The sequence below is a fragment of the Balaenoptera borealis genome, assembly GCF_965194805.1.
Source record: "Balaenoptera borealis genome assembly, chromosome: 8".
Classification (NCBI taxonomy): Eukaryota; Metazoa; Chordata; class Mammalia; order Artiodactyla; family Balaenopteridae; genus Balaenoptera; species Balaenoptera borealis.
Genome location: NC_138865.1, coordinates 116,470,641 through 116,494,421, shown reverse-complemented (window position 1 = coordinate 116,494,421; position 23,781 = coordinate 116,470,641). Strand labels below are relative to the sequence as shown.

General features: G+C 39.0%; 1 protein-coding gene across 13 annotated transcripts in view; it reads left to right on the top strand.

Annotated features, from left to right (window-relative positions):
* FNBP1 (formin binding protein 1) overlaps positions 1-23,781 on the top strand; it is a 144,354-nt gene that overhangs the window by 22,039 nt on the left and 98,534 nt on the right. For 12 of the 13 annotated variants that reach the window (XM_082400781.1, XM_082400787.1, XM_082400786.1 and 9 more), the window contains exon 2: positions 21,868-21,983. The exons of the other annotated variant lie outside the window; for it this stretch is intronic. In XM_082400781.1, coding sequence (XP_082256907.1) covers positions 21,868-21,983 — 116 coding nt within the window. The remainder of the gene's footprint in view (positions 1-21,867; positions 21,984-23,781) is intronic. 13 annotated transcript variants of the gene reach the window in all.

Sequence of the window (23,781 nt, the reverse complement as noted above, 5' to 3'; positions counted from 1 at the left end):
GAAAATTGCAGTGAACCTTAGTAATTCTTTTGTCTTTTCTTTCTACAATAATTTTTAATTAGCCATGAATGTGATGCCATTTAAATCTTCTCAAAACCAGAAATACGTTTTTAAGTTTAAGAAATTTCTCACTAACACTGGCTCTTTTGATATTATTAAAATAGTACTTTTGCCAAGATATTCATTCTGTTATGTCCTGCGGGAATACAGGGGTGAGCACCCAGAGGGTGTCTGCCCTCATAGAGCTTACTAATTAAATAACTTCCCAGGTAGATGCGGATTTATACTCTGATCAATGTCGCAAGAGAAAGGTACATAATATTATGAGACTATGATTGGGGAGCCAGCTAAGTCCAGGTAATTTCAAGAGGCTTCTCTGGAGAAGTAAATATTGTCTTGCTAGTTTATGCTATCTTTACAAATACTGCCTGAAAATAAAAATTGCACAACATTCTTACAATTTGCCCCACCTTAAATTATTCATAGTTCTTAAAGGCGCCATGTCCTTTTTTGTTCATTAGAATTTCTTACAAATGCCTAACAGTGCTGAGAGAACCATCCAAGAGAAAGTTTTCTTAATTTGAGGAAATCCTGACTTTTCTGTGCAGTGTGCTTTTTAAATAATACTGTCATTCTTTTGTTATCCATGTCGCTTTTTAAAATAAAGAAATAAAGAGAACAACTCCAGAACAAAAAAGAATTTTTTTTGGAAGGGAAAATATCAGTCAGACCGGCACACTGATGTTTATAGCTTTATTCATAATTGCCAAAACTCAGAAAGAACTGTGATGTCTTTCAGTAGGTGAATGGTGTAAAGCAAACTGGTACATCCAGACAATGGAATATTATTCAGCAATAAAGAGAAATGAACTTTCAAGTCACAGAAAGACATGGAGGAACTTTTTTAAAAAAATCTTTTAATTGAAGTATAGTTGATTTCCAAATTGTGTAAGTTTCAGGTGTACAGCACAGGGATTCAGTTATACATATCCCATATATATATATATATATATGTATATATATACTTTTTCAGATTCTTTTCTCTTATAGGTTATTATATAATATTGAGTATAGTTCCCTGTGCTATACAGTAGGTCCTTGTAAGACATGGAGAAACTTTAAATGCACATTGCTAAGTGAAAGAGCCGGTCTGAAAAAGCTACCCACTGTCTGATTCTAACTGTATTACATTCTGGAAAAGGCAAAACTATGCAGATAGTAAAAAAATCACAGGTTGCCAGGGTTTAGGATGGAGGGAGGGATGAATAGGTAGAGCATAGGGGATTCTTAGGGCAGTGAAACGCTTCTGTATGATACTGTAATGGTGGATACATGCCATTATTCATTTGGTGAAACCCATAAAATGTACAACACCAAGAGTGAACCATGATGTAAACTATGGACTTTAGTTAATAATAATGCATCAATATTGGCTAATGATTTATAGCAAGTGTACCACACTGATGCAAGATGTTAATAATAGCAGAAACTGGGATGGGGAGAGCAGTATATGGGAACTCTGTACATTCTGCTCAATTTTCCTGTAAACCTGAAACTGCTGGGGAAAAAAAAGTCTATTAATTAAAAAGTAAAAAAATAAATCAGTGCAGTAAACCAAGATCATTAAGTAACCTGTTAACCTATTAGCTCTTGTGAAGGAAAAAAATTGTCTATCGATTTTTATTTTAAACTTAAAAGAATCTGCATTGGTTCTTTCCTTTCCTTTTTTTTTAATTAATTTTTATTGGAGTATGGTTGCTTTACAATGTTGCTCCTTTCTTTTAAAAAGACATTTTCCACCCCCAGAGGCTAATGTTTTAATTTTTTTTTTAAGTAAATTTATTTATTTATTTATTTATTTTTGGCTGTGTTGGGTCTTTGTTGCTGCACGCGGGCTTTCTCTCTAGTTGCGGTGAGAGGGGGCTACTCTTCGTTGTGGTGTGCGGGCTTCTCATTGTGGAGGCTTCTCTTGTTGGGGAGCACAGGCTCTAGGAGCACGGGCTTCAGTAGTTGTGGCATGTGGGCTCAGTAGTTGTGGCACACGGGCTTAGTTGTTGTGGCTCATGGGCTTAGTTGCTCCACGGCATGTGGGATCTTCCTGGACCAGGGATCGAACCTGTGTCCCCTGCATTGTCAGGCGGATTCTTAACCACTGCACCACCAGGGAAGTCCCCTAAGGTTTTATTGATGTATGATTTCATAAAATGTTTCTGAAGATTCCATTTTTAAAAAAATTTATTTTATTGAAGTATAGTTGATTTACAATGTTGTGTTAATTTCTGCTGTACAGAAAAGTGATTCAGTTTTATATTTGTATGTACATATATATACATATATATGTACATATATACGTACATGTATATGTACATATATATACATATATATATTCTTTTTCATACTCTTTTCCATTATGGTTTATCACAGGATATTGAATATAGTTCCCTGTGCTATGCAGTAGGATCTTGTTGTTTATCCATCTTGCATATAATAGTTTGCATCTGCTAGTCCCAAACTCCCAACCCATCCCTCCCCCAACTTCCTCCCCCTTGGCAACCACAAGTCTGTTCTCTATGTCTGTGAGTCTGTTTCTATTTCGTAGATAAGTTCAGTTGTGTCATATTTTAGATTCCACACATAAGTGATATTATATGGTATTTGTCTATCTCTTTCTGACTTACTTCAATTAGTATGATAATCTCTAGGTCCATCCACGTTGCTGCAAATGGCATTATTTTATTCTATTTTATGGCTGATGGTATTCCATTGTATGTATGTATCATATCTTCTTTATGCATTCATTGGTCGATGGATGACCATGCAGATTATCTTGAGTTGTTAACATCTTCTGCACCCTTGTGTTTGCATAATTCTTTGAAGAATTCCTGAAATATGGGCACTTCCCACTGAATTAGAGGTTTCCTACAGTCCTACCCCAAATCCCTGGAACACTGGGATTTCTGCTCTTAGACTCAGGATTATGGTCATAACCACTAGCAATGTTGGATTCCTTACTAGCTCACACTGTGAGTAACCCACGTGCAGAAAGTGGGAATGGAATCTAGTGTTAAAGATGGTTTTACCTAGTCTTTTACTTTTTTATTTTAATTTTTTAGTTTTTGGCCACACCACTTGGCATGCGGTATCTTAGTTCCCTGACCGGGGATCGAACCCGTGCCCCCTGCAGTGGAAGCATGGATTCTTAAACACTGGATGGCCAGGGAAGTCCCTTACCTGTCTTTTAGGGTACAGAATTTAACCATTTGACCTGTGTTATGATATCGCTATGATATGATGTTTAATTTGTCAGTAAGCTATTATTTAGCTACTTAATTACTTGGTGCCAATTCTCAGCACTTTACTCCATATTCACTCATTTTATGTCCCAACCACTTTACCAGGTTGGTACTTTTTTTCCCCCACTGCCTCATTTTCGCTTTTCAGATCTCATGAGCATTATCTCGCTTGTGAAACCTAAACACAGATCCCTACGTACAAGAGAGTCTGAGAAATGTAGTTTGGTTTTTTTTAAATTATTATTCTTTTTTTTTTTTTAAGTAATCTTTTATTTATTTATTTATTTATATATTTTATTCTTGGCTATGTTGGGTCTTCGTTTCTGTGCAAGGGCCTTCTCCAGTTGCGGCAAGCAGGGGCCACTCTTCATCGCGGTGCGCGGGCCTCTTCACCATCGCGGCCTCACTTGTTGCGGAGCACAGGCTCCAGACGCGCAGGCTCAGTAATTGTGGCTCACGGGCCTAGTTACTTCGCGGCATGTGGGATCTTCCCAGACCAGGGCTCGAACCCATGTCCCCTGCATTGGCAGGCAGATTCTCAACCACTGCGCCACCAGGGAAGCCCAGAAATGTAGTTTTTAGCCTTCTAGTCTTTATGGTAAAGTAGAAACTTCGAAGGGGTGAAAAATGAATACTGAAAGTCAGTAAGCGATATCAGAACAATTCACTATTCTCAAAGTATTTCAGTGACTCCCCAACCTACTCTAAAATTCCTGCCAATGGCCAGCGTGGCCCTGTATTGTCTAGTCTAATGTGATCTTTCTGACTTCTCTTAATAGTCTTTTTCATAAACTTTTTTTATTGTAAAATATACATAATATAAAATTTGCCATTTTAACCACTTTTAAGTATACAGTTCAATGGCTTTAAGTGTGGTATTATTATTTTCACTTACAGATGAGGAAACTGTAACACAGAAGTTATGCAACTTCACACTGCTAGTGCAGTGAGGCGCTGAGACTGGAGTCTCATGCCACAGAGTCCACAAACCTCCCCCTGCCCTGCAATAAAACACTTAGCCTGACCAACAGCGCTGTATGTTTTTAGTTTACTCATTTTAGTTTGTTTTTAAAGCATTAGTATAGTGTATTGGTTATATTAGCATTTGCCCAAAATAAATCTGTAACACAGAAATAGCTCAAAAGAATGAAATAAGATGCAGCTAGAAATAATTTACAACCACTCAAAAATAGAGCCAAACATGCGGGTTTTCTTTGAACTATCTATTCATGTTTATTTTTAAAACTTGAATAGCTTTTACTTATTAAGAAAACTGACTATCCGTGTATAATTAATGAACAGAAAACACTTGTGCCAGGATTATAGGTATCTAAACATTTAGCTGTCTCACATTCTTTGGCGACAGCTTAGGGAAAGCAGTCATGTACTAGAATTCTTTTTTTAAGTTTTTTTTTTGCACCCAAGCTCAGGGACTTAAGTGCTCCTAATGGTATGATTGGAGGTTTAAGAAACAAGGCAAAAAAAAGAAAGCAACCCTATATATGTAAAATCTCATGTTACTGCAGGCTCTTCGAAAGTAACATTTTTAATAGCTTCATGAGAACAGGGTACTTTTCTGTTCACAGTTGCATCCCTAGCTCTTGGCAGAGAGGCTGGCACACGTTATCCTGAAATCCAGGAAAATAAACGACGTATGTGAACTAAACTGACTCTGATAATGGGCTTGAAGAAATTAAATAGCAGAAGAATTACAGTAATGGCTGAAGGAGTTTCCATTGACTCATTCATTCATTCCACAAATATTTAACAAGGGCCCCCAGGTGGTATGTGCCATGTTAGTCTTGACTGATGGTGCAAGATGTAGTGAGTCAGGCTCAGATGAGGTCGTGCTCAGTGAAAGAGGTAACTAGTGTTGCAATTACAGGTAAGAGTACCTGGTGCACCTTCGGTAAACTGATTAGTATGAAGGTGGCAGCACTTGGCAGTAGATTTAGAAATTTAGAGGAAAAGACATTTGAAAGTGAACCCTGGATTTCTGTTTAATGTTACATGATATGTCAGTAGAGATGTTTTTCCTTTTAGTAAAAGCATCAAACTTGAGTAAAATGGCAACATTTATGTTATTTTATCATGAATTACTACCTGGAAGGAAGTGGTAATACAATAAAGTGAAGGTAAAAGTTACTTCCAGAATAGATATTTCCTTATGTTATTTCCTTGGGTGTCTTTAAAATAATAACTTGTTAATTAAATTAGCATTGTACTATATTGATAATCAGGAAAAATGCTCATTGAAGAAAATTTGGAACACACAGAGAAGTGGAAAATAGTCACAGTTCTAACCCCCTAGGTAAACGTACATTTATATTTCTCTGTGTCAAAAATACATATCAAATTTTAAATCCAACATTTATACCAAATATGACACTCTAAGATATGATGAGCTTATGCAGAACAATAAGATAATTTCAAAATTTCTAACAGAGAAGTGAATAAGGATTAAGAAGAGAACCATTATAAGAGGAAATTCCAAATGCTAATGAACATGTCTAAAAAAGGTTAATTCCACGAATAATCAAAGAAATTCATAATAAAGCACTTTCCTTACCAAATAAGCAAAATGGGTTTTTTGGTTTTGTTTTTGTTCATTTGTTCTTTGTTTTACAAATGGTAATATTCAATTCTGGTCAGGGTTCAGTAAGATAGGGACCCTTGTTCTCTGTTGGTGGGGTGTAATTGGTTCACCTTTTTTGGAAGAGGCTTGGGCAGCAGACAAGGCTGGTTTTCAGTCAGGATGCTACAACACAGCTGGCCTCTGTTCTGATTGGATGGGGAGTCAGTTGATAAGTGGTTGTTAAATATTTTGACTGTCACTTCTGCTAATAGGTATCAGTGGGTGTTAAGATGTTCCTATCTGGAGACCCAGTAGTTCTTCTCATGGGAATGTAAACTAATTTTGAATTAATCTTTCTGAGATTTCTTTATAGCATTGTACAGTAAAGATCTAGTAGTATGTAAGCTCCATGAGAACAGAAAATTTATGTTTCTCTTTGCTGCCGCGCCCTCAGTTCCTAGTATAGTGTTTAACACATAGTAGGTGCTCAATAAAATATCGCTGGATGAATGAATGGATGAATGTGATTTTGGCATAGGGAAGAAACAGCATATGTTGTTGACTGTAATATTTTGTGTTCTCTTAACCTTCATCAACATTTTATTTGAGAGAAATTATTATATTCCTGTGATAGTATGTGAAAAATATTTTTGGCTTTTAGACAATAATAGTCTTGGATTTTTAAAAAGTTTTTTCTTTCTAAGTCTGAAGTCTTTTTTTGCAATCAATAATCAATCCATACTTGGGTATTAAATGATGCCCATCTTCTGAAGAACGTTTCATATTTTTTATGGGGACAAAATAAGCACATCAATCAAGGAAAAAGTAATAGTTCAATACTTTATGTAAGATGTTTCTGTTGACTTCATTTTGTTCTTTCATAAATGTATCTTCATTTTTGATCTCCAGTTGGCAGAGGTTCAAGTGATCTTAAGTCCCTCTTATACTGAAGATTTCCCTATCAATCCAACTGTAAACTAGCAATTAAATATTAATTATGGTATATTACAAATGAATGTATGAAACTGTATGGATAGAATGATGTGTACAGAAATAGCAGTGAGATGAACATCCATGTGCATTTCACCCAGGGAAAGAAATAGAACTTCACTCCAGAAGCCCCCTATGAACCTGACCACATCTCCACCTTCATACTCTCCTGCCCTAATTGAGTATTATTCAAAATTTTGTGTTAAAAATATTATTTTGTTTTTCTTTGTAGTTTTTCATCACTTGTGAATATATCGGTAAACAATACATTGTTTAGTTTTGTCTCTCTTTGGACTTTATATAAATGGAATCAGATGGACAGTTGGGTTGTTTGTATTTTGCTGCTGTGAATTATGCTGCTACAAACATTCCTGTGCATGTCCCTTGGTGCACATGAGCAAGAGTTTATTGTTTTGGTCCTAGACCTTAAGATACATCTCCAGCAGAAGAATTGCTGGGTTATACAGGGGCAAATGCTCACCTTTACGAGGTAAACCAATCTGTGTTCCAAGGTCCCCAGCTGTATATTAACATTCACCTAGCAACACATCCTTGCTAACACTTGGTGTTTTCTGAGTTAAAATTTTGCCAGGTGGGTGGGTATAATTTTAATATGCATTTTCTTGATTACTAATAAAGCTAAATATCATTTCAGTCTTAAAATTATTATGATTTTTGCCCCCTTTCCTACTGGGTTATTTCCTCTTTTTGAGAAATGATTTAGTTCTCATCACAAGAAAAACATTTTTTTGTAACTGTGTATGGTGACTGATAGTAACTAGACTTACTGTGGCAATCATTTCACAATATAAATATCAAATAATTATTTTGTACACCTGAAACTAATATAATGTTATATGTCAGTTATACCTCAATTAAAAAAAGAAAATTGATTTGAAGGAGTTCCTTCTATATTCTAGATACTTACTAGCCCTTTGTTGATCATGTGTTACAAATATCTTCTCCCAGTTTGTCCTGTATCGTTTCACTTTCCTTGTGGTATCTTTTCATGAACAGAAGTTTTTAGTTTTTATACAGTCAGGTTTATCAATCTATTTTTCTTTACAGTGAATGGTTTTTTGTATCTTGTTTAAAAATTCTTTCCTACCTCAAGGTCAGAAAAGCATTCTCCTATATTGTCTCCTGAAAATGTTATGGTCTTGCCCTTTCCATTTAGGTCCTTAATCTACCTGGAATTAGTTTGTGTATGTATTGTAAGAGAGTTTTGATTTTATTTTTTTCAATAGATATACGATTATCCCAGCACCTTTTATTTTATTTTATCTTTTTTGAATTTTTGAATTTTATTTTATTTTTTTATACAGCAGGTTCTTATTCGTTATCCATTTTATACATAGTAGTGTATATATGTCAATCCCAATCTCCCAATTCATCACACCACCACCACCCACCCCCCTCCGCTTCCAGCATCTTTTATTGAACAGCTTGTTTTTTCCCCATTGGCCTTTGATGATGATGATGGTGGTGGTGGTGGTGGTGGTGGTGGTGGTGGTGGTGGTGATGCTAGTATTCACACTTACTGAGGGCTTACCATGTACCAAGCAGTGCTCTAAGCATGAGATAACTTATTTAAACCTTACAGTAACCCTACAAATAGATCCTGCTATCATGCCTATTTTTTAGACAAGAAGCAGAAACACAGAGAAGTTAAGTAACTTGCTCCATGTGACATAGCTGGTATGTCAAAGAGCCAGAGTTCAAACCAATTCATTCTAGCTCCAGACCCCAGGTCTTGCCATCAGGTTCTCTATACAAAGTCTTTTTTGACATGGGTCTGTTCCTGGCCTTTCTGTTCTTTACATTCACCTATTTTTCTGTCCCTGGCCAATACCACACAGCCTGTTAATTAACTTCATAATAAGTCAGTATCCGGTGTGGCTAGTACCCACCCCTGCCTTGTTCTTCAAGAGTGTTTTTGGCTATTGATTTACCTTTTCAACTCCTTTTTTTTAAATTTATTTATTTTTTATCTTTGGCTGCATTGGGTCTTCGTTGCTGCACGTGGGCTTTCTCTAGTTGCAGGCGAGCGAGGTCTACTCTTTGTTGCGGTGCGCGGGCTTCTCGCTGCAGTAGCTTCTCTTTATTGTGGAACACAGGCTCTAGGCGCGCGGGCTTCAGTAGTTGTGGCACTCGGCCTCCGTAGTTGTGGTTCACGGGCTCTAGAGCACAGGCTCAGTAGTTGTGGCATGCGGGCTTAGTTGCTCCGTGGCATGTGGGATCCTCCAGGACCAGGGCTCAAACGCGTGTCCCCTGCATTGGCAGGTGGATTCTTAACTGCGCCACCAGGGAAGTTCCTCAACTCCTTTTAATCTTTGAGTTATATTCTCCAAAAACTTGTTGAGATTTTAATTGAAACTGCATTGGATCTATAGATAATTTGGGGGAGATTTGATACATTTACAGTATAGAGCCTTCCAATCCATGAACATGGCTTGTATCTCTCCACTTATTCTGGTTTTCTTTAACGTCTCTTAAGAAAATTTTATCATTTTCTCCATGACGATCTCACACATTTTTTATTAAGTTCATTTCTATCTACTTGCAACTTTTCATGCTACTGTAAATGAAATTGTTTCTAAAATTTCATGTTCTGTTTGTTGCTGGTTTATAGAAAAGCAATTGTGTCCTGTACGTTGATTTTATATCCAGCAATCATGTTAAACTCTTAATTCTAAAAAATTATCACTGGATTCTTTTGTCTATGCTACATAGTTAATCATATAATCTGTGAGTGACATATTTCTTCCTTTCCAATCCTTGTACCTTTTATTTTTCCTATCTTGTCTTATTGAGCAACTGATTTCCCCAAATTACGTTCAACATCTATTGATATTATCCAAAACCTTTGGAGCCAGATGTGTTTGGAATTTCAGATTTTTTAGAATTTAGAAAGGGGACTTCCTGTAACCAGGAGGAGGAAACATCACTGATGTGCTGGGAATGGCAGAAACAAGAGATGAAAAACATCTGGCTCTTTAATGAAATTACTGACCATCAACACCAATCCTGGAACATCCCTGCCTCTGGACTCTTTGTAATGTGAGAGAATATGTGTCCTTACCATCTAAGCCTATTTTCTTCGTGTCTTTTGTTACTTTCCATCTAACCCACACCCCCTTGTTTCTTTTCCAAAATTGCAAGCATTCAACCATTTCTTACTGAGCGCTGACCATAGGCACTGGAATTATAGTGGAAACACTGGAGTTGTAGTGGGGGTTAAAATAAAAAGGCAGTGGGAGCCTGGAAGTATGGGACTCAATCTAGATGTGGGATTAGAGAAAGCCTTTCAGAGGAAGTGATGTTTAAACTGAAACAAGAAGGAGCAGTAAAAGGCAGCTGGGCAAATTGGGGAGAGAGGGTGCAGTTCCAAGCACCACAGGCAGCTATGACCAAGTCAAGTTAAGAAGAGGAGGAGTTTAATAAACTTTTGTTTGTTTGTTTGTTTTTAAAGCTTTGGGTTTATTTATTTATTTATTTATTTATGGCTGTGTTGGGTCTTCGTTTCTGTGCGAGGGCTTTCTCTAGTTGCGGCAAGTGGGGGCCACTCTTCATCGCGGTGCGCGGGCCTCTCACTATCGCGGCCTCTCTTGTTGCGGAGCACAGGCTCCAGACACGCAGGCTCAGTAGTTGTGGCTCACGGGCCCAGTTGCTCCGCAGCATGTGGGATCCCCCCAGACCAGGGCTCGAACCCGTGTCCCCTGCATCGGCAGGCAGACTCTCAACCACTGCGCCACCAGGGAAGCCCAGAGGAGGAGTTTAATAGGGAGGATAATCTTTCTCAGGAGCCACCTGTAGAAATCCCATACACCTGACTAGCCAGGGTGATGTCACATGTTCATGTCCTAGTTGCAAGGGAGATGGGAAAAGAGACCTTGTATCAGGAGAGGTGCTCGACCCACAGAATGGGGGGCAGGCAACTGCTTCGTTGCCAGCCAAGAGGGTCTGTTCCAAGGGATATCTTACAGAACCAGGGGCTGGAAGAACAGGCCAGTCTCCCAAAGGACTTGAGTCAGCCAGTGGAAAGCTCGCCGTACACCCACTTTGAATGCCCAGAGTAATGTTGTCTGGCATCTCTGCTTTATTCTCCATCTCTGCAGACTCACGTTTTTTTTCTCTAACTTAGCATGCACAGGGACAATTTTCACCTCTTACCTCCAGCACCTATGTTCAGAGACTTTCTGATGGGTCCAATCTAGCCTGTCATGTGGGTTCTTTGGGTCAGACACTGGGTTGTGGCAGTGGGATTGAGACTCGGTATCCCCTGTCTTGGAAAGGGACAGCCTGTTTTTGCTTAACCTTCTTTACTTAAAATTGGAAGTGAGTAAATTGCTAAGTGTTTAGATAATCTTTTTCATTGACGTTAACTAAGTTTCAGGCGCCAGGGCTTAAAAAAATTTTTCCCTGTGATATTTCTATAATATTTTGCCCAACGCCCCACACACACCTGGAAATATTTTTATAGAGTTTAGAAATGTCAGACTTTTAAAATCTGGCTTTTCCTTTTCATTAAAAATTTAGCTTATATACTTTGCTCTTCATTAGTCTTTGGGCTGCCTTCAAAGTTCTTCCTGGTATTTAGAGTGTGGTTTCCTCCTCTTTCCCTCCCTCTTTTCTTCTGCCCTTGTGTTGGTCTTGAACATGCTTCCTGGAGGAGAGAATCACCCGTGGAGGACAGTGTGGGATGTTTGAGAGGTACAGTGAGTTCTCCAGGGCACAGAGGAATGCTGGACAGCTGGAGGAGGGGAAGGGGACTGAACTCTTGCACCTGCTGATGGAGTGGGCTCGGGAAAGGAACCAGTTCATATTTAGACAACCTTCAATGTTCCAAGCTGATGCACAGAAACCAGGAAATGAATGAGGAGATTCCGTGCCAGGTCGAAGCCAGACAGTAACGATTCTGGGTGTTTGTGTTACAGATGTTCATCTTACAGTCATGAGTTGACTAAGCAAAGCCCCTCTTGTGTGCTGTCACAATGAGACAGAGTGTTTTTTCTTATAAAGAACAAGATTTTGTTCTCTGACTAGTTTCTATCTTCAATTAGCATTGATTCAGCCCACTACTTACAAGCTAGACCCAGCTTTCTGAACCTAGTTTTTATAGCTTCATCGTCCTTTTTCTTTCTTGCTTCCTTCCTTCCTTCCTTCCTTTCTTTCTTTGAAGTATAGTTAATTTACAGTGTTGTGTTTCAGGTGTACAGCAAAGTGAATCAGTTGTACATGTACATATATCCACTCTTTTTTATATTCTTTTCCCATATACATCATTACGGAGTATTGAGTAGAGTTCCCTGTGCTATACAGTAGGTCCTTGTTGTTTATCTACTTTATATACATTAGTGTGTATCTGTTAATCCAAAACTCCCTAATTTATCCCTCCCCCCTGCACCCATCATCCTTAATTCTTTGCCTCCTCTGCTTAAGATATTTGATAATGCCTATCTGGAAAAATACTGTTAAAAATATCATTTACAAAGTTAGTGGGTTGGCTTGTTTTTTTTTTTAATGAAAGAAAGTAAGCGCTATTTGAAATGTGTTTTCCTTAAAATCTTATCCTTTGCAGTCTCTTTCACTCAGTCTGTTTGGGGGAGTTACAGATGTTTGTTTGTTGCTTTTACTGTATCCAAAGGAACAGAGATGGGGGTGGAAAGTGACTAAGGTGTTCTAAGAACATTGAAATAGGCCAGAAGCTCATTGTGGCTTCTTTTTTTTTTTTTTTAAATAAATTTATTTATTTATTTATTTTTGGATGTGTTGGGTCTTAGTTTCTGTGCAAGGGCTTTCTCCAGTTGCGGCGAGCAGGGGCCACTCTTCATTGCGGTGAGCGGGCCTCTCACTGTCGCGGCCTCTCCCGTTGCGGAGCACAGGCTACAGACGCGCAGGCTCAGTAGTTGTGGCTCACGGGCCTAGCCGCTCCGCGGCATGTGGGATCTTCCCGGACCGGGGCACGAACCCGTGTCCCCTGCATTGGCAGGCGGATTCCTAACCACTGCGCCACCAGGGAAGCCCCTCATTGTGGCTTCTTAAAGGAATACGTTCCATAGCAATTTCCCCTCCAAATCTCATCTGCTTGGACTCTGGTAGAGTCAAAATTCTGGTGCTTTTTCTCCATGTTATAGTTGTCACCTTCTCTTTTCACTTCAGGATGCAACGTGAAATCGCATCACATTTGGCTGAGGGCACCCCACATTCATTAGCCCCAAGTCTTCTGCTTTCTGGGGCCTCTCATTTGTTGTACATCCAACATTAGCCTCTTTATTGCCCTTTTTACACAATATAATTATCGTTAGAAAAATTCCAAAATGCAGCTTTTCATGTTCTGTGCGCCTTTCCACATTCTTCATGTCGCTAACTTCATCCATATGCTGTTGCCTCAAACTTCAGCTAAAGTTTTTTTTTTTGACTCATACATGTATTTTCATCTTGTGTTTGTTTATGTTCTTACCTCTCATGTTTCCAATGCAATGGCTGGAAAGAACCGTGAACATGGACTAATTCTTTAGTCTTTTCATTTTCACAACAGAAAGAGTGTTCAATGGTGACTCGTTACAGCAAATATACCTAAATTTGTATACCTATTTTTATGCCATGTTGTAGACTTGCTTTTTAAAGAGATTCTGAGTTCAGGAAAACCTTTCATTTTGCGTGCATTCCCTTCCTAATTAAAATCCATTGTACTAACTTGACTGTCCAGCCATGACCCTATGATATCAGAGCCCCTATTTTGTCAATTATGTCACAGGCTCTTGCTTGAGTAGGCATTTTCAACCCAAGGAGCACACCACACCAATTCACAGGACCCGTTTCAGAATCAGCAGATGTATTGTGTATACGGTTTGACAGAATCTGCCTCTACTTGTATTGCCAAAACATAAGGGTTTCTGGCTGCTTGAAAGAAACACTCTAATGCTGCCTTTCACATTTTATCTACTGTGGTCAAACATTGAAGTCACTTTGGGTAATGGTTTTTCATCACTTTTAAGGTTTGACAACTTTTATGTTGAACCTATATTTGGGGGTATTTCTGCTTTTAATTTAATGTACGAGAACAAGTCTTCTTTTGTCCATGAAAATGAATTGAAGTCTTTGTTAAACATTCAAGAAATAGAATTGCAGGTGGTATTTTGGATGACACATTTTTGTTTATTAAGTTTTTAAAAATTAATTAATTAATTAATTTGGCTGCGTCAGGTCTTAGTTGCAGCACATGCGATCTTCACTGCGACGCACGGGCTTCTTGCTAGTTGTGGCTCGCGGGCTCCAGAGTGTGCAGGCTCAGTAGTTGCGGCGCGAGGGCTTAGTTGCCCCGCGGCATGTGGGATCTTCGTTCCCCTACCAGGGATCGGACCACGTCCCTTGCATCGGAAGGTGGATTCTTAACCACTGGACCACCAGGGAGGTCCCTTGTTTATAAAGTTTTATAAAACTTTTTTTGTTTCTGTAGATGCAGCCACTTGACTATTCAGACTCAAATGGATTTTTTTAAAACATATTTTTAAATTGATTTATTTGGTTGCACCAGGTCTTAGTTGCAGCACGTGGGCTCCTTAGTTGTGGCATGCGAACTCTTAGTTGCGGCATGCATATGGGATCTCGTTCCCTGACCAGGGATTGAACCTTAGGCCCCTGCATTGGGAGTGTGGAGTCTTATCAACTGACTGCACCACCACGGAAGTCCCTAAAAACACTTTAAATGGAGGTTTTGTTACATTTACTGAGGATAAATCTATACCTTCTGACACTCTTATTTTTTAACTTTTATTTTATATTGAAGTATAGTTGATTAACAATGTTGTGTTAGTTTCAGGTGTACAGCAAAGTGATTCAGTTATACATATACCTGTATCTATTCTTTTTCAAATTCCTTCTGACACTCTTCCCTCAAAGAGAAGAGGAAGCCAACACCAGTAATTGCATTCCAAGCGATTCTGTTGAAATGGAGCCATTTAAGGTCTGCCGCTTTATAAAGTGCCCAAGTCCTTAGGAAAGTGGATTTTCACAGAATTAGAGTATCCTAATGTGGTGGTTTGATAGCACAGATGGAAGTGCCCCAGTGATATGGCGGGGATAATTCCCTTCCCTGAGTAAGTAACTTGCTGCAGAGGGACGGATTTAAGTGGAGGAGAGCTACCCTCAGTATACCCTTCCTCTGAGTCTGAGCCATTTACACAGAGGCAACTTTAGCAACTTAGTTTCTTACTAGATTGGCTTTTTCCAGGGATTTTGAATGTATCTGTTTAGCATACTTTATTTATTTGGTTGTGCTGGGTCTTAGTTGCAGCAGGCGGGCTCCTTAGTTGTGGCAGGCGGGCTCCTTAGTTGTGGCATGCATGTGGGATCCAGTTCCCTGACCAGGGATCAAACCCGGGCCCCCTGCATTGGGAGCGCAGAGTCTTAACCACTGCGCCACCAGGGAAGTCCCTAGAATACTTTTTGATTACAGGAAGTATCGTGTTAAAAATTGACCTACACTTTGGAGAAAACTTCCTTGTGGCTGATTTGGGTCTCCTCATCTTAAAGTAAATAGCTTTTGTGCATGTAGTTCCTGTGTTAATTCTTTTGCATCATTTGAAAAAAAAAAATCAGATTTCAGAAGTCTTCCTAAATAAACAAGAATAGTCATTGTATGCTGACCTAGAGAGACCAGTCTCAACCCTGACTGATGGGTTTATATTGTAGGTATATGGGGAGGCAAAATTTGTTTGTATTCAGCTTCATGATTTTTTAAAAAAATAAATTTATTTATTTTTTTATTTTGGCTGCGTTGGGTCTTCGTTGCTGCACGTGGGCTTTCTCTAGTTGCGGTGAGCGGGGGCTACTCTTCATTGCAGTGCAAGGGCTTCTCTTTGTGGTGGTTCCCTTGTTGCTGAGCACGGGCTCTAGGCGCGTGGGCTTCAGTAGTTGTGGCACGTGGGCTCAGTAGTTGTGGTGCATGGGCTTAGTTGCTCTGTGGCATGTGGGATCTTCCTGGACCAGGGATCTAACTGGTGTTCCCTGCACTGGCAGGCAGATTCTTAACCACTGCGCCACCAGGGAAGTTCCAGCTTCATGATTTTTTAGAAACTGATGAAGATACAATGAGCCAAACAAATGCCAGAGTTCATGCTTATTTCAGTTCAATCTTCAGTGTATAAAGGAGCTTAATCACAGTCTAGGACAGAAAACCACACCTGAAAAATAATTGTAAGATACAGCAATTGTATATTGATTAATACAATTGCAACTTTCCTCATTTGTCTCTTCAGCTTACTCAGCCCCTTATAGCTGAAAGCTCCTGGCAGGAGCCTTTGGTTGGTTGGAATTCAGGGAGCAATGAGAATTCAAGAGGAGGCTCTGGGGGAGCGGGAAGATTCTGGAAAGGTACCTGTCAGGTTGTAACCAGCTACTTGGACACATCCATTTGCAGTCCTTTTGGCAATTTTGGAGTTATTTGTTGAGTGTATATATAGTATGCTCTTATAAATTAAACATTTTCCATTAGGTCATACATTATCTGACTTTCTTCATCTTTGGCAATATGAAGCTTTCAAGTAGAAATTTTAGAGTATGTGTCATATGACAGTGGTTCCTAAAGTGTGGTCCCTGGACCTCTGGAGGTTCCAGAAACCCTCTCATGGAGTCCATGCAGTCAAAACTATTTTCATAATGATACTAAGACATTGTCTTTTTCACTGTGTTGGCATTTGTACTGATGGTGCAAAAGCAGTGTTGGCAAGATGGCTGCTGCCTTAGCAGGAATCAGGGTGGCTCCAAACTGTAGTAGAAGTTAACTGAATTCTTCACCATTAGTTGTTAAAAAAATAAATCGGTTTTATTTTTAAATGTTCTTTATGAAACAGTAAAGATTATTAATTTTATTAAATCTCAACCTTTGAATATACATCATACATCTTTTTAATAGTGTGTGTGACAAGACAGACAGGAAGTATGCTTAAACCAAAATACTTAAGTGATTGTTTTGAGCTGGTCTAGCTGCTTTTATCATAGGACACCGTTTTTACTTCAAAGAACGATCGACAGACAAACTCTTGGGCATTTGGCAGACATTTTCTCAAAAATGAATGAAGTGAGCCTGTCACCTCAAGGAAACAACTGACAACATTTGTTGCCAATGATAAAATTCCAGCTTTTAAGTGGAAATTAGAATTTTGGAAAATGTGTACATGGCACTGTGAGCTTGACAGTTTCCAAATATTTAAAGACTCATCAGATAAGATAGGTAGTGAAATAAACATGGAATTTTAAAATATTTTATACTGAAATGTGTCAACACTTGGAAGATCTGCATATATCAGTGAAATAATATTTTCCAAATGACCAATGCATAATGCAGTCATGCGTAGGTAAAAGATCCATTCAAAGTGCAAGATAGACTAGTGCATTTTATTGTAACCAGTATGAAAAATTCATTGCCATGGTTTCAGATTTCACATTGCAGCTAGCCTTTAAGAAACTACTATTTGTTGAGTTTGGGTGTGGTGTCAAATAAGAACATCTGCAATTACCTAGGAAAGGCATTGAAATACTCCTCCATTTTCTAACTACATATCTGTGTGAAGTTGTATTTTTTTTTTAAATTTTTTATTTATTTATTTTATTTATGGCTGTGTTGGGTCTTCATTTCTGTGCGAGGGCTTTCTCTAGTTGTGGCCAGCGGGGGCCACTCTTCGTCGCGGTGCGCGGGCCTCTCACTATCGCGGCCTCTCTTGTTGCGGAGCACAGGCTCCAGACGCGCAGGCTCAGTAATTGTGGCTCACGGGCCCAGTTGCTCCGTGGCATGTGGGATCTTCCCAGACCAGGGCTCGAACCCGTGTCCCCTGCATTGGCAGGCAGATTCTCAACCACTGCGCCACCAGGGAAGCCCCGAAGTTGTATTTTTTGATGTACTTCCACCAAAGTAAAGACTCATAACAGACTAAATATAAAAGAATATGAGAATCCAGCTGTCTTCTATTAAACCAGACATTAAAGAGATTTACAGAAATGTAAAACAGTGCCATTCTTCTCATTTTGTTTTGTTTTGTTTTGTTTTGGAAAGTAAAGTTCCTAAAAATAAAAAAAAAAATTAAAAAAAAATATGCTAGTTACATTCATATATAATGGATTTATTATAAATGAATTGTTATAAATGATTTATTATTATAAATGAATTTAATATTTTAATGATTTAATATTATAAATGATTTATTATAAATGAATTGATAGGTATTTTAAAAATCTTTTAGTTTTTAATTTCTGATAGAGTAAATATTGATAGCTATAAACCATGTAAACAAAAGCTCTTTGGGGTCCTCAACGATTTATTTATTTATTTATTTATTTATTTATTTATTTATTTATGGCTGCGTTGGGTCTTCATTGCTGTGTGCAGTCTCTAGTTGTGGCGAGTGAGGACTACTCTTTGTTGTGTTGCGCGGGCTTCTCATTGTGGTGGCCTCTCTTGTTGCGGAGCACGGGCTCTAGGCACACGGGCTTCAGTAGTTGTGGCTTGTGGGCTCAGTAGTTGTGGTATGTGGGCTCTAGAGCACAGGCTCACTAGTTGTGGCGCACGGGCTTAGTTGCTCTGCGGCATGTGGGATCTTCCCGGACCAGGGCTCGAACCCGTGTCCCCTGCATTGGCAGGCGAATTCTTAACCACTGCGCCACCAGGGAAGCCCTCCTCAACGATTTTTAAGAGGGCAAAGGAGTCTTCAAAACTGTCATCATGTGACATTAAACAAGAAGGGATGCATTTCTCTCTCTCTCTTTCTCTCCCTCTCCATCCCTCCCTCCCTCCCTGTCTTTAATTGAGGTATAATTCACAGATAATGGAAAGGACTCATTTTTGATAATGGTACCATCCCCAAAGTAGCAAAGGCTATTTTTAAAAACACCACCTAAAATATTTGCTTACAAAAGAGTCTTTTTAAGATTTGGAGTTTTTTTTCCATTAAGTTTTCCACATTTTAGTCAAGAATGTAAGTGGGTTGATTAGTTTTTCATCTGTTTTGAATTTTCTCGTAACTGCTGTCAAGAAAGTCCATGTTGTGGCCATCCATGTGACAGCAGCAGTAGAGCCTGGCGTCACTGGAGATGTTTTAATGTAGCATAAAAAAGAACTATGCTATATTCACAAGCAAGTACTAGTTTATTTGTTACTGAGTCAGGTTTTTTATTATTAAGATCTTCTATCTCACTTGGACCCTGTTATTTTAGTAAGTGCTTTATTATAGCTTGCAGAATGTTCTTGAATACAGATAACTTTATTGAAAACATATTGTTGGTTTGAGGCCCGTAATTTTTAAGGTGGACTCAATTCAAATGTAGATTTTTAAAAAAGTGTTTTGATCTCAAAAGCTGTTGCTTTATATTATACATATTAGGGCTAAAAAGAATTGCAAAGTAATATAATAAGGAAAAATATGAACTTAGGTTGTTAGCAGGACAAGGGTGAAATCTAAGAGCAGACTATCTTAGTAAGTCTTCAAGGAAACATCTATAAACATCTATAGATGTTTATAACATCTATAAACATCTATAACTGCTAAAAACAGTAAGGCTCTGGAGATAGGAAATTATACAGAGAGAGGGCTCTCAAATGGAGGGAGGTGTGTGAAAAGGAATTTTAAATAAATAAGGTCAATATGAAACTATATTAACAAAGGGTTACCAATTAGCAGAGAGCTTTAAAGAAGCCTTCTCTAAATAACTAGGAATGATTGTAATCATTACTTGAACTGTTTGTATATTTGCTCTCTCAAGTAGTTTAAAGAGATCTACAGTCTTGTTTACACTATAAATTTGCCTGACAACCCTTGACCTTATAGGTAACATAAATAAATAACATTCTTGAGCAGTGTTTCTTGAAATGAAATCTCAGAGTTTGTGGAATATGTTATTGAGGACCAAGAATCAATGAAAATCTTAAATATTGGTCTCTGATTTTTTATGATAATATTAGAAATTATTAGGTATAAAGCTAAACATTGTACAGTGATTACTTTCAATTAGAAAATATTCTTGTAAAAGAAAGCCTGAACTTCTTAAGCTGAGGTTTCTCAAACTGTTCTGTGGGCCTGGGCGGGAGTAAGGTTGAGGAAATTATTTTTCTTCAGAAGAGGGTTTCTCTTGTGGATCTTGCTTGCAGAATCTTAGTTCCCCGACCAGGGATGGAACCCATGCCCCCTGCAGTGGAAGCGCAGAGTCCTAAGCAGTGGACCGCCGGGGAATTCCCAGGGTTTCTCAAGCTTGAGAAAAAAGTGTCTTGACTCTGCCACCCTCCTGCTCCAGGTCAAGTATATGGAACGTTTTCTCATGTTACAGTTTGCACTGCTTTGAATGGAAAATAGAATCAAAGCACAATGATAGATTTAAAATTGAAGACGCTGGATCTAAAAAATAAGCTGAAGGACAATGCCGAGTGTATATTGTAAGATTGTATACGCCTGGGATAGGGTTACATGGTGGCTTTATGTGTTTGTATTTGACTTGGCACTTTTCCATTTTACATGATCCTAACGACCGATTTCTCAAATTAGGTGGGGAGGCGGGGATTCTATCTTCATCTTGTAGGCGGATGACTAAAACCTTGAGATGTTCCGTGGCCTTTCTCTGCGAAGTCCCAGAGCTGGGGCTAGAACCTCATCCGCTATTGCTGTTACCTCTTATGAGCAGACTTTCACCTTTGCAAATTCCTCTTCCCCAATGTTGTGCTAACACCCTCTTCACCTTCGTAGGTCTTTCCGGGCTCTCCTCCCTGGGCTTGGCCCTCTTTATGAATTCAGTGCAGAGCTGCAGCTGACTCTGGGGTTCTGATCCTTGGCTATTGTTTCAGATCTACCAGCTCCCAGGCCTCCGTCCTTGAGCCCTGAATACATCTGTGTTTCCAACTCTCTTCTGGACATGTCAGTCCCTGACTCCACATGTCACTTCACCCCAAACTGCTGCCCCTCCGCCTGTGTACTCACAGGAAGCAGAACCAAGGAGTCGCCCTAGAATCCTCCCCTCTCCTGCATATCCCTTCCAGCCTCCCCATCCGATCAGTCACGAAGACTAGCTGATTCTTTGTTCATGGTCTATAAAATCCTCCCCTCTGCTCCCAGTTTCTCTGCTTTGGACTATTGAACAGTCCCCTGACATCCAGCTCCTGGTGATGCTAAACATATCTCTGGTTGTGCCACTCCGTTTGCGAGCCCTTCAGTGGCTCACTTGTGCCCACCAGGGAGTCTAGACACCTTAACTCGGCATTCAAGGCCCTGGGTGATCAGGCCGGGACCCTGTAGTTCTGTCACCCACCACCACTCATTCCTTTGTGCCCTACCCCCACCTTGAGCTCCAGCAGGACCGGTCCCCCTGATTCCTGGGCCTCTCCCTGCCTTTGCATTACGGGTGGCTGGAATACCTACCCGCTCTCTTCCAGACTAGGAATCTTGAGGCAGCCTGTACATCGTGGCTATAATTCTCTTCTTTCTTGTTCCCCAGCCCCAAGCACCATTCCTGGCAAACAGAGGAGGCTTGATGCATGGTTGAATGTTGGAATGAAGTCCGCATGAGTCATTTGTTTGAAGAAAGCAGTATTTTGTAACTCTTCTCCCTGCCATTTCCTTGTCCCAAATTTCAGTGAGCTTATCCTGAATGCTAACTCAGAGATAACAGTTAAGGTGCTAATAGTGTGACTGAGTTGACACGGGAGTGTGTTTCATCTCTCAGTTTTTGGTATCTGCAGAAGACACTTTGCTTTGCACTAGGACATTAAATACATCCAAACACCATGTTTCTAACAGGAATAGGGGACGTGAACAGAGGGGTCAGAGTTCAATATCTCAGGCAGTTTTCAAACCAAATTTGGTAATGTTGATTTAAAATTGCTCAGCGAAAAAGCACCCGAGTACAATCATGGAAAATGTTAGAACTGCTTTCTACGTACTGATTTATTGTTGAGAGAATTGTTCACTGAAGTTACGTTAATCACAGAGAAAGATTACAAGCTCTCCCTTTGTTTTTTATTAACAGGATCAATTTGACAACTTAGAAAAACACACACAGTGGGGAATTGATATTCTTGAGAAATACATCAAATTTGTAAAGGAAAGGACAGAGATTGAACTCAGCTATGCAAAGCAACTCAGGTAAGTTGATATTCAGAAAGTTTGTTAACTGCAGAATGGATGTAAAGATAATTTATATCCTCATTTTATACTGTAAATGTATAATCCTTTAAATATTTATTTTCCCCTTTCATGTAAGCTTATATTTCAGTAGAAACAATTTTTTTTTAATATTGAAAATTATTTTTTAGAGGACAGTAAACATAAAAACCAAGTTATTGCTTTTAGGCTCTGTTTCTTTTTTTTTTTAATTTTTAAATTTAATTTTATTTATTTTTTTATACAGCAGGTTCTTATTAGTCATCAATTTTATACACAGCAGTGTATACATGTCAATCCCAATCGCCCAATTCAGCACACCACCATCCCCACCCACCCCGTGGCTTTCCCCCCTTGATGTCCATACATTTGTTCTCTACATCTGTGTCTCAATTTCTGTGCTGCATACTGATTCATCTGTACCATTTTTCTAGGTTCCACATACATGTGTTAATATACGATATTTGTTTTTCGCTTTCTGACTTACTTCACTCTGTATGACAGTCTCTAGATCCACCCACATTTCATCAAATGACTCAATTTCGTTCCTTTTTATGGCTGAGTAATATTCCATTGTATATATATATGTACCACATCTTCTTTATCCATTCATCTGTCAATGGGCATTTAGGTTGCTTCCATGACCTGGCTATTGTAAATAGTGCTGCAATGAACATTGGGGTGCATGTGTCTCTTTGAATTATGGTTTTCTCTGGGTATGTGCCCAGTAGTGGGATTGATGGGTCATATGGTAATTCTATTTTTAGTTTTTTAAGGAACCTCCATACTTTTCTCCATAGGGGCTGTATCAATTTACATTCCCACCAACAGTGCAAGAGGGTTCCCTTTTCTCCACACCCTCTCTAGCGTTTGTTGTTTGTAGATTTTCTGATGATGCCCATTCTAACTGGTGTGAGGTGATACCTCATTGTAGTTTTGATTTGCATTTCTCTAAGAAGTAGTGACGTTGAGCAGCTTTTCATGTGCTTCTTGGCCATCTGTATGTCTTCTTTGGAGAAATGTCCATTTAGGTTTTCTGCCCATTTTTGGATTGGGTTGTTTGTTTCTTTAATATTGAGCTGAATGAGCTGTTTATATATTTTGGAGATTAATCCTTTGTCCGTTGATTCGTTTGCAAATACTTTCTCCCATTCTGAGGGTTGTCTTTTCATCTTGTTTATGGTTTCCTTTGCTGTGCAAAAGCTTTTAACTTTCATTAGGTCTCATTTGTTTATTTTTGTTTTTATTTCCATTACTCTAGGAGGTGGATCAAAAAAGATCTTGCTGTGATTTATGTCAAGAGTGTTCTTCCTATGTTTTCCTCTAAGAGTTTTATAGTGTCTGGTCTTACATTTAGGTCTCAAATCCATTTTGAGTTTATTTTTGTGTATGGTGTTAGGGAGTGTTCTAATTTCATTCTTTTACATGTAGCTGTCCAGTTTTCCCAGCACCACTTATTGAAGAGACTGTCTTGTCTCCATTGTATATCCTTGCCTCCTTTGTCATAGATTAGTTGACCATAGGTGTGTGGGTTTATCTCTGGGCTTTCTATCTTGTTCCATTGATCTATGTTTCTGTTTTTGTGCCAGTACCATATTGTCTTGATTACTGTAGCTTTGTAGTATAATCTGAAGTCAGGGAGTCTGATTCTTCCAGCTCCGTTTTTTTCCCTCAAGACTGCTTTGGCTATTCGGGGTCTTTTGTGTCTCCATACACATTTTAAGATTTTTTGTTCTAGTTCTGTAAAAAATGCCATTGGTAATTTGATAGGGGTTGCCTT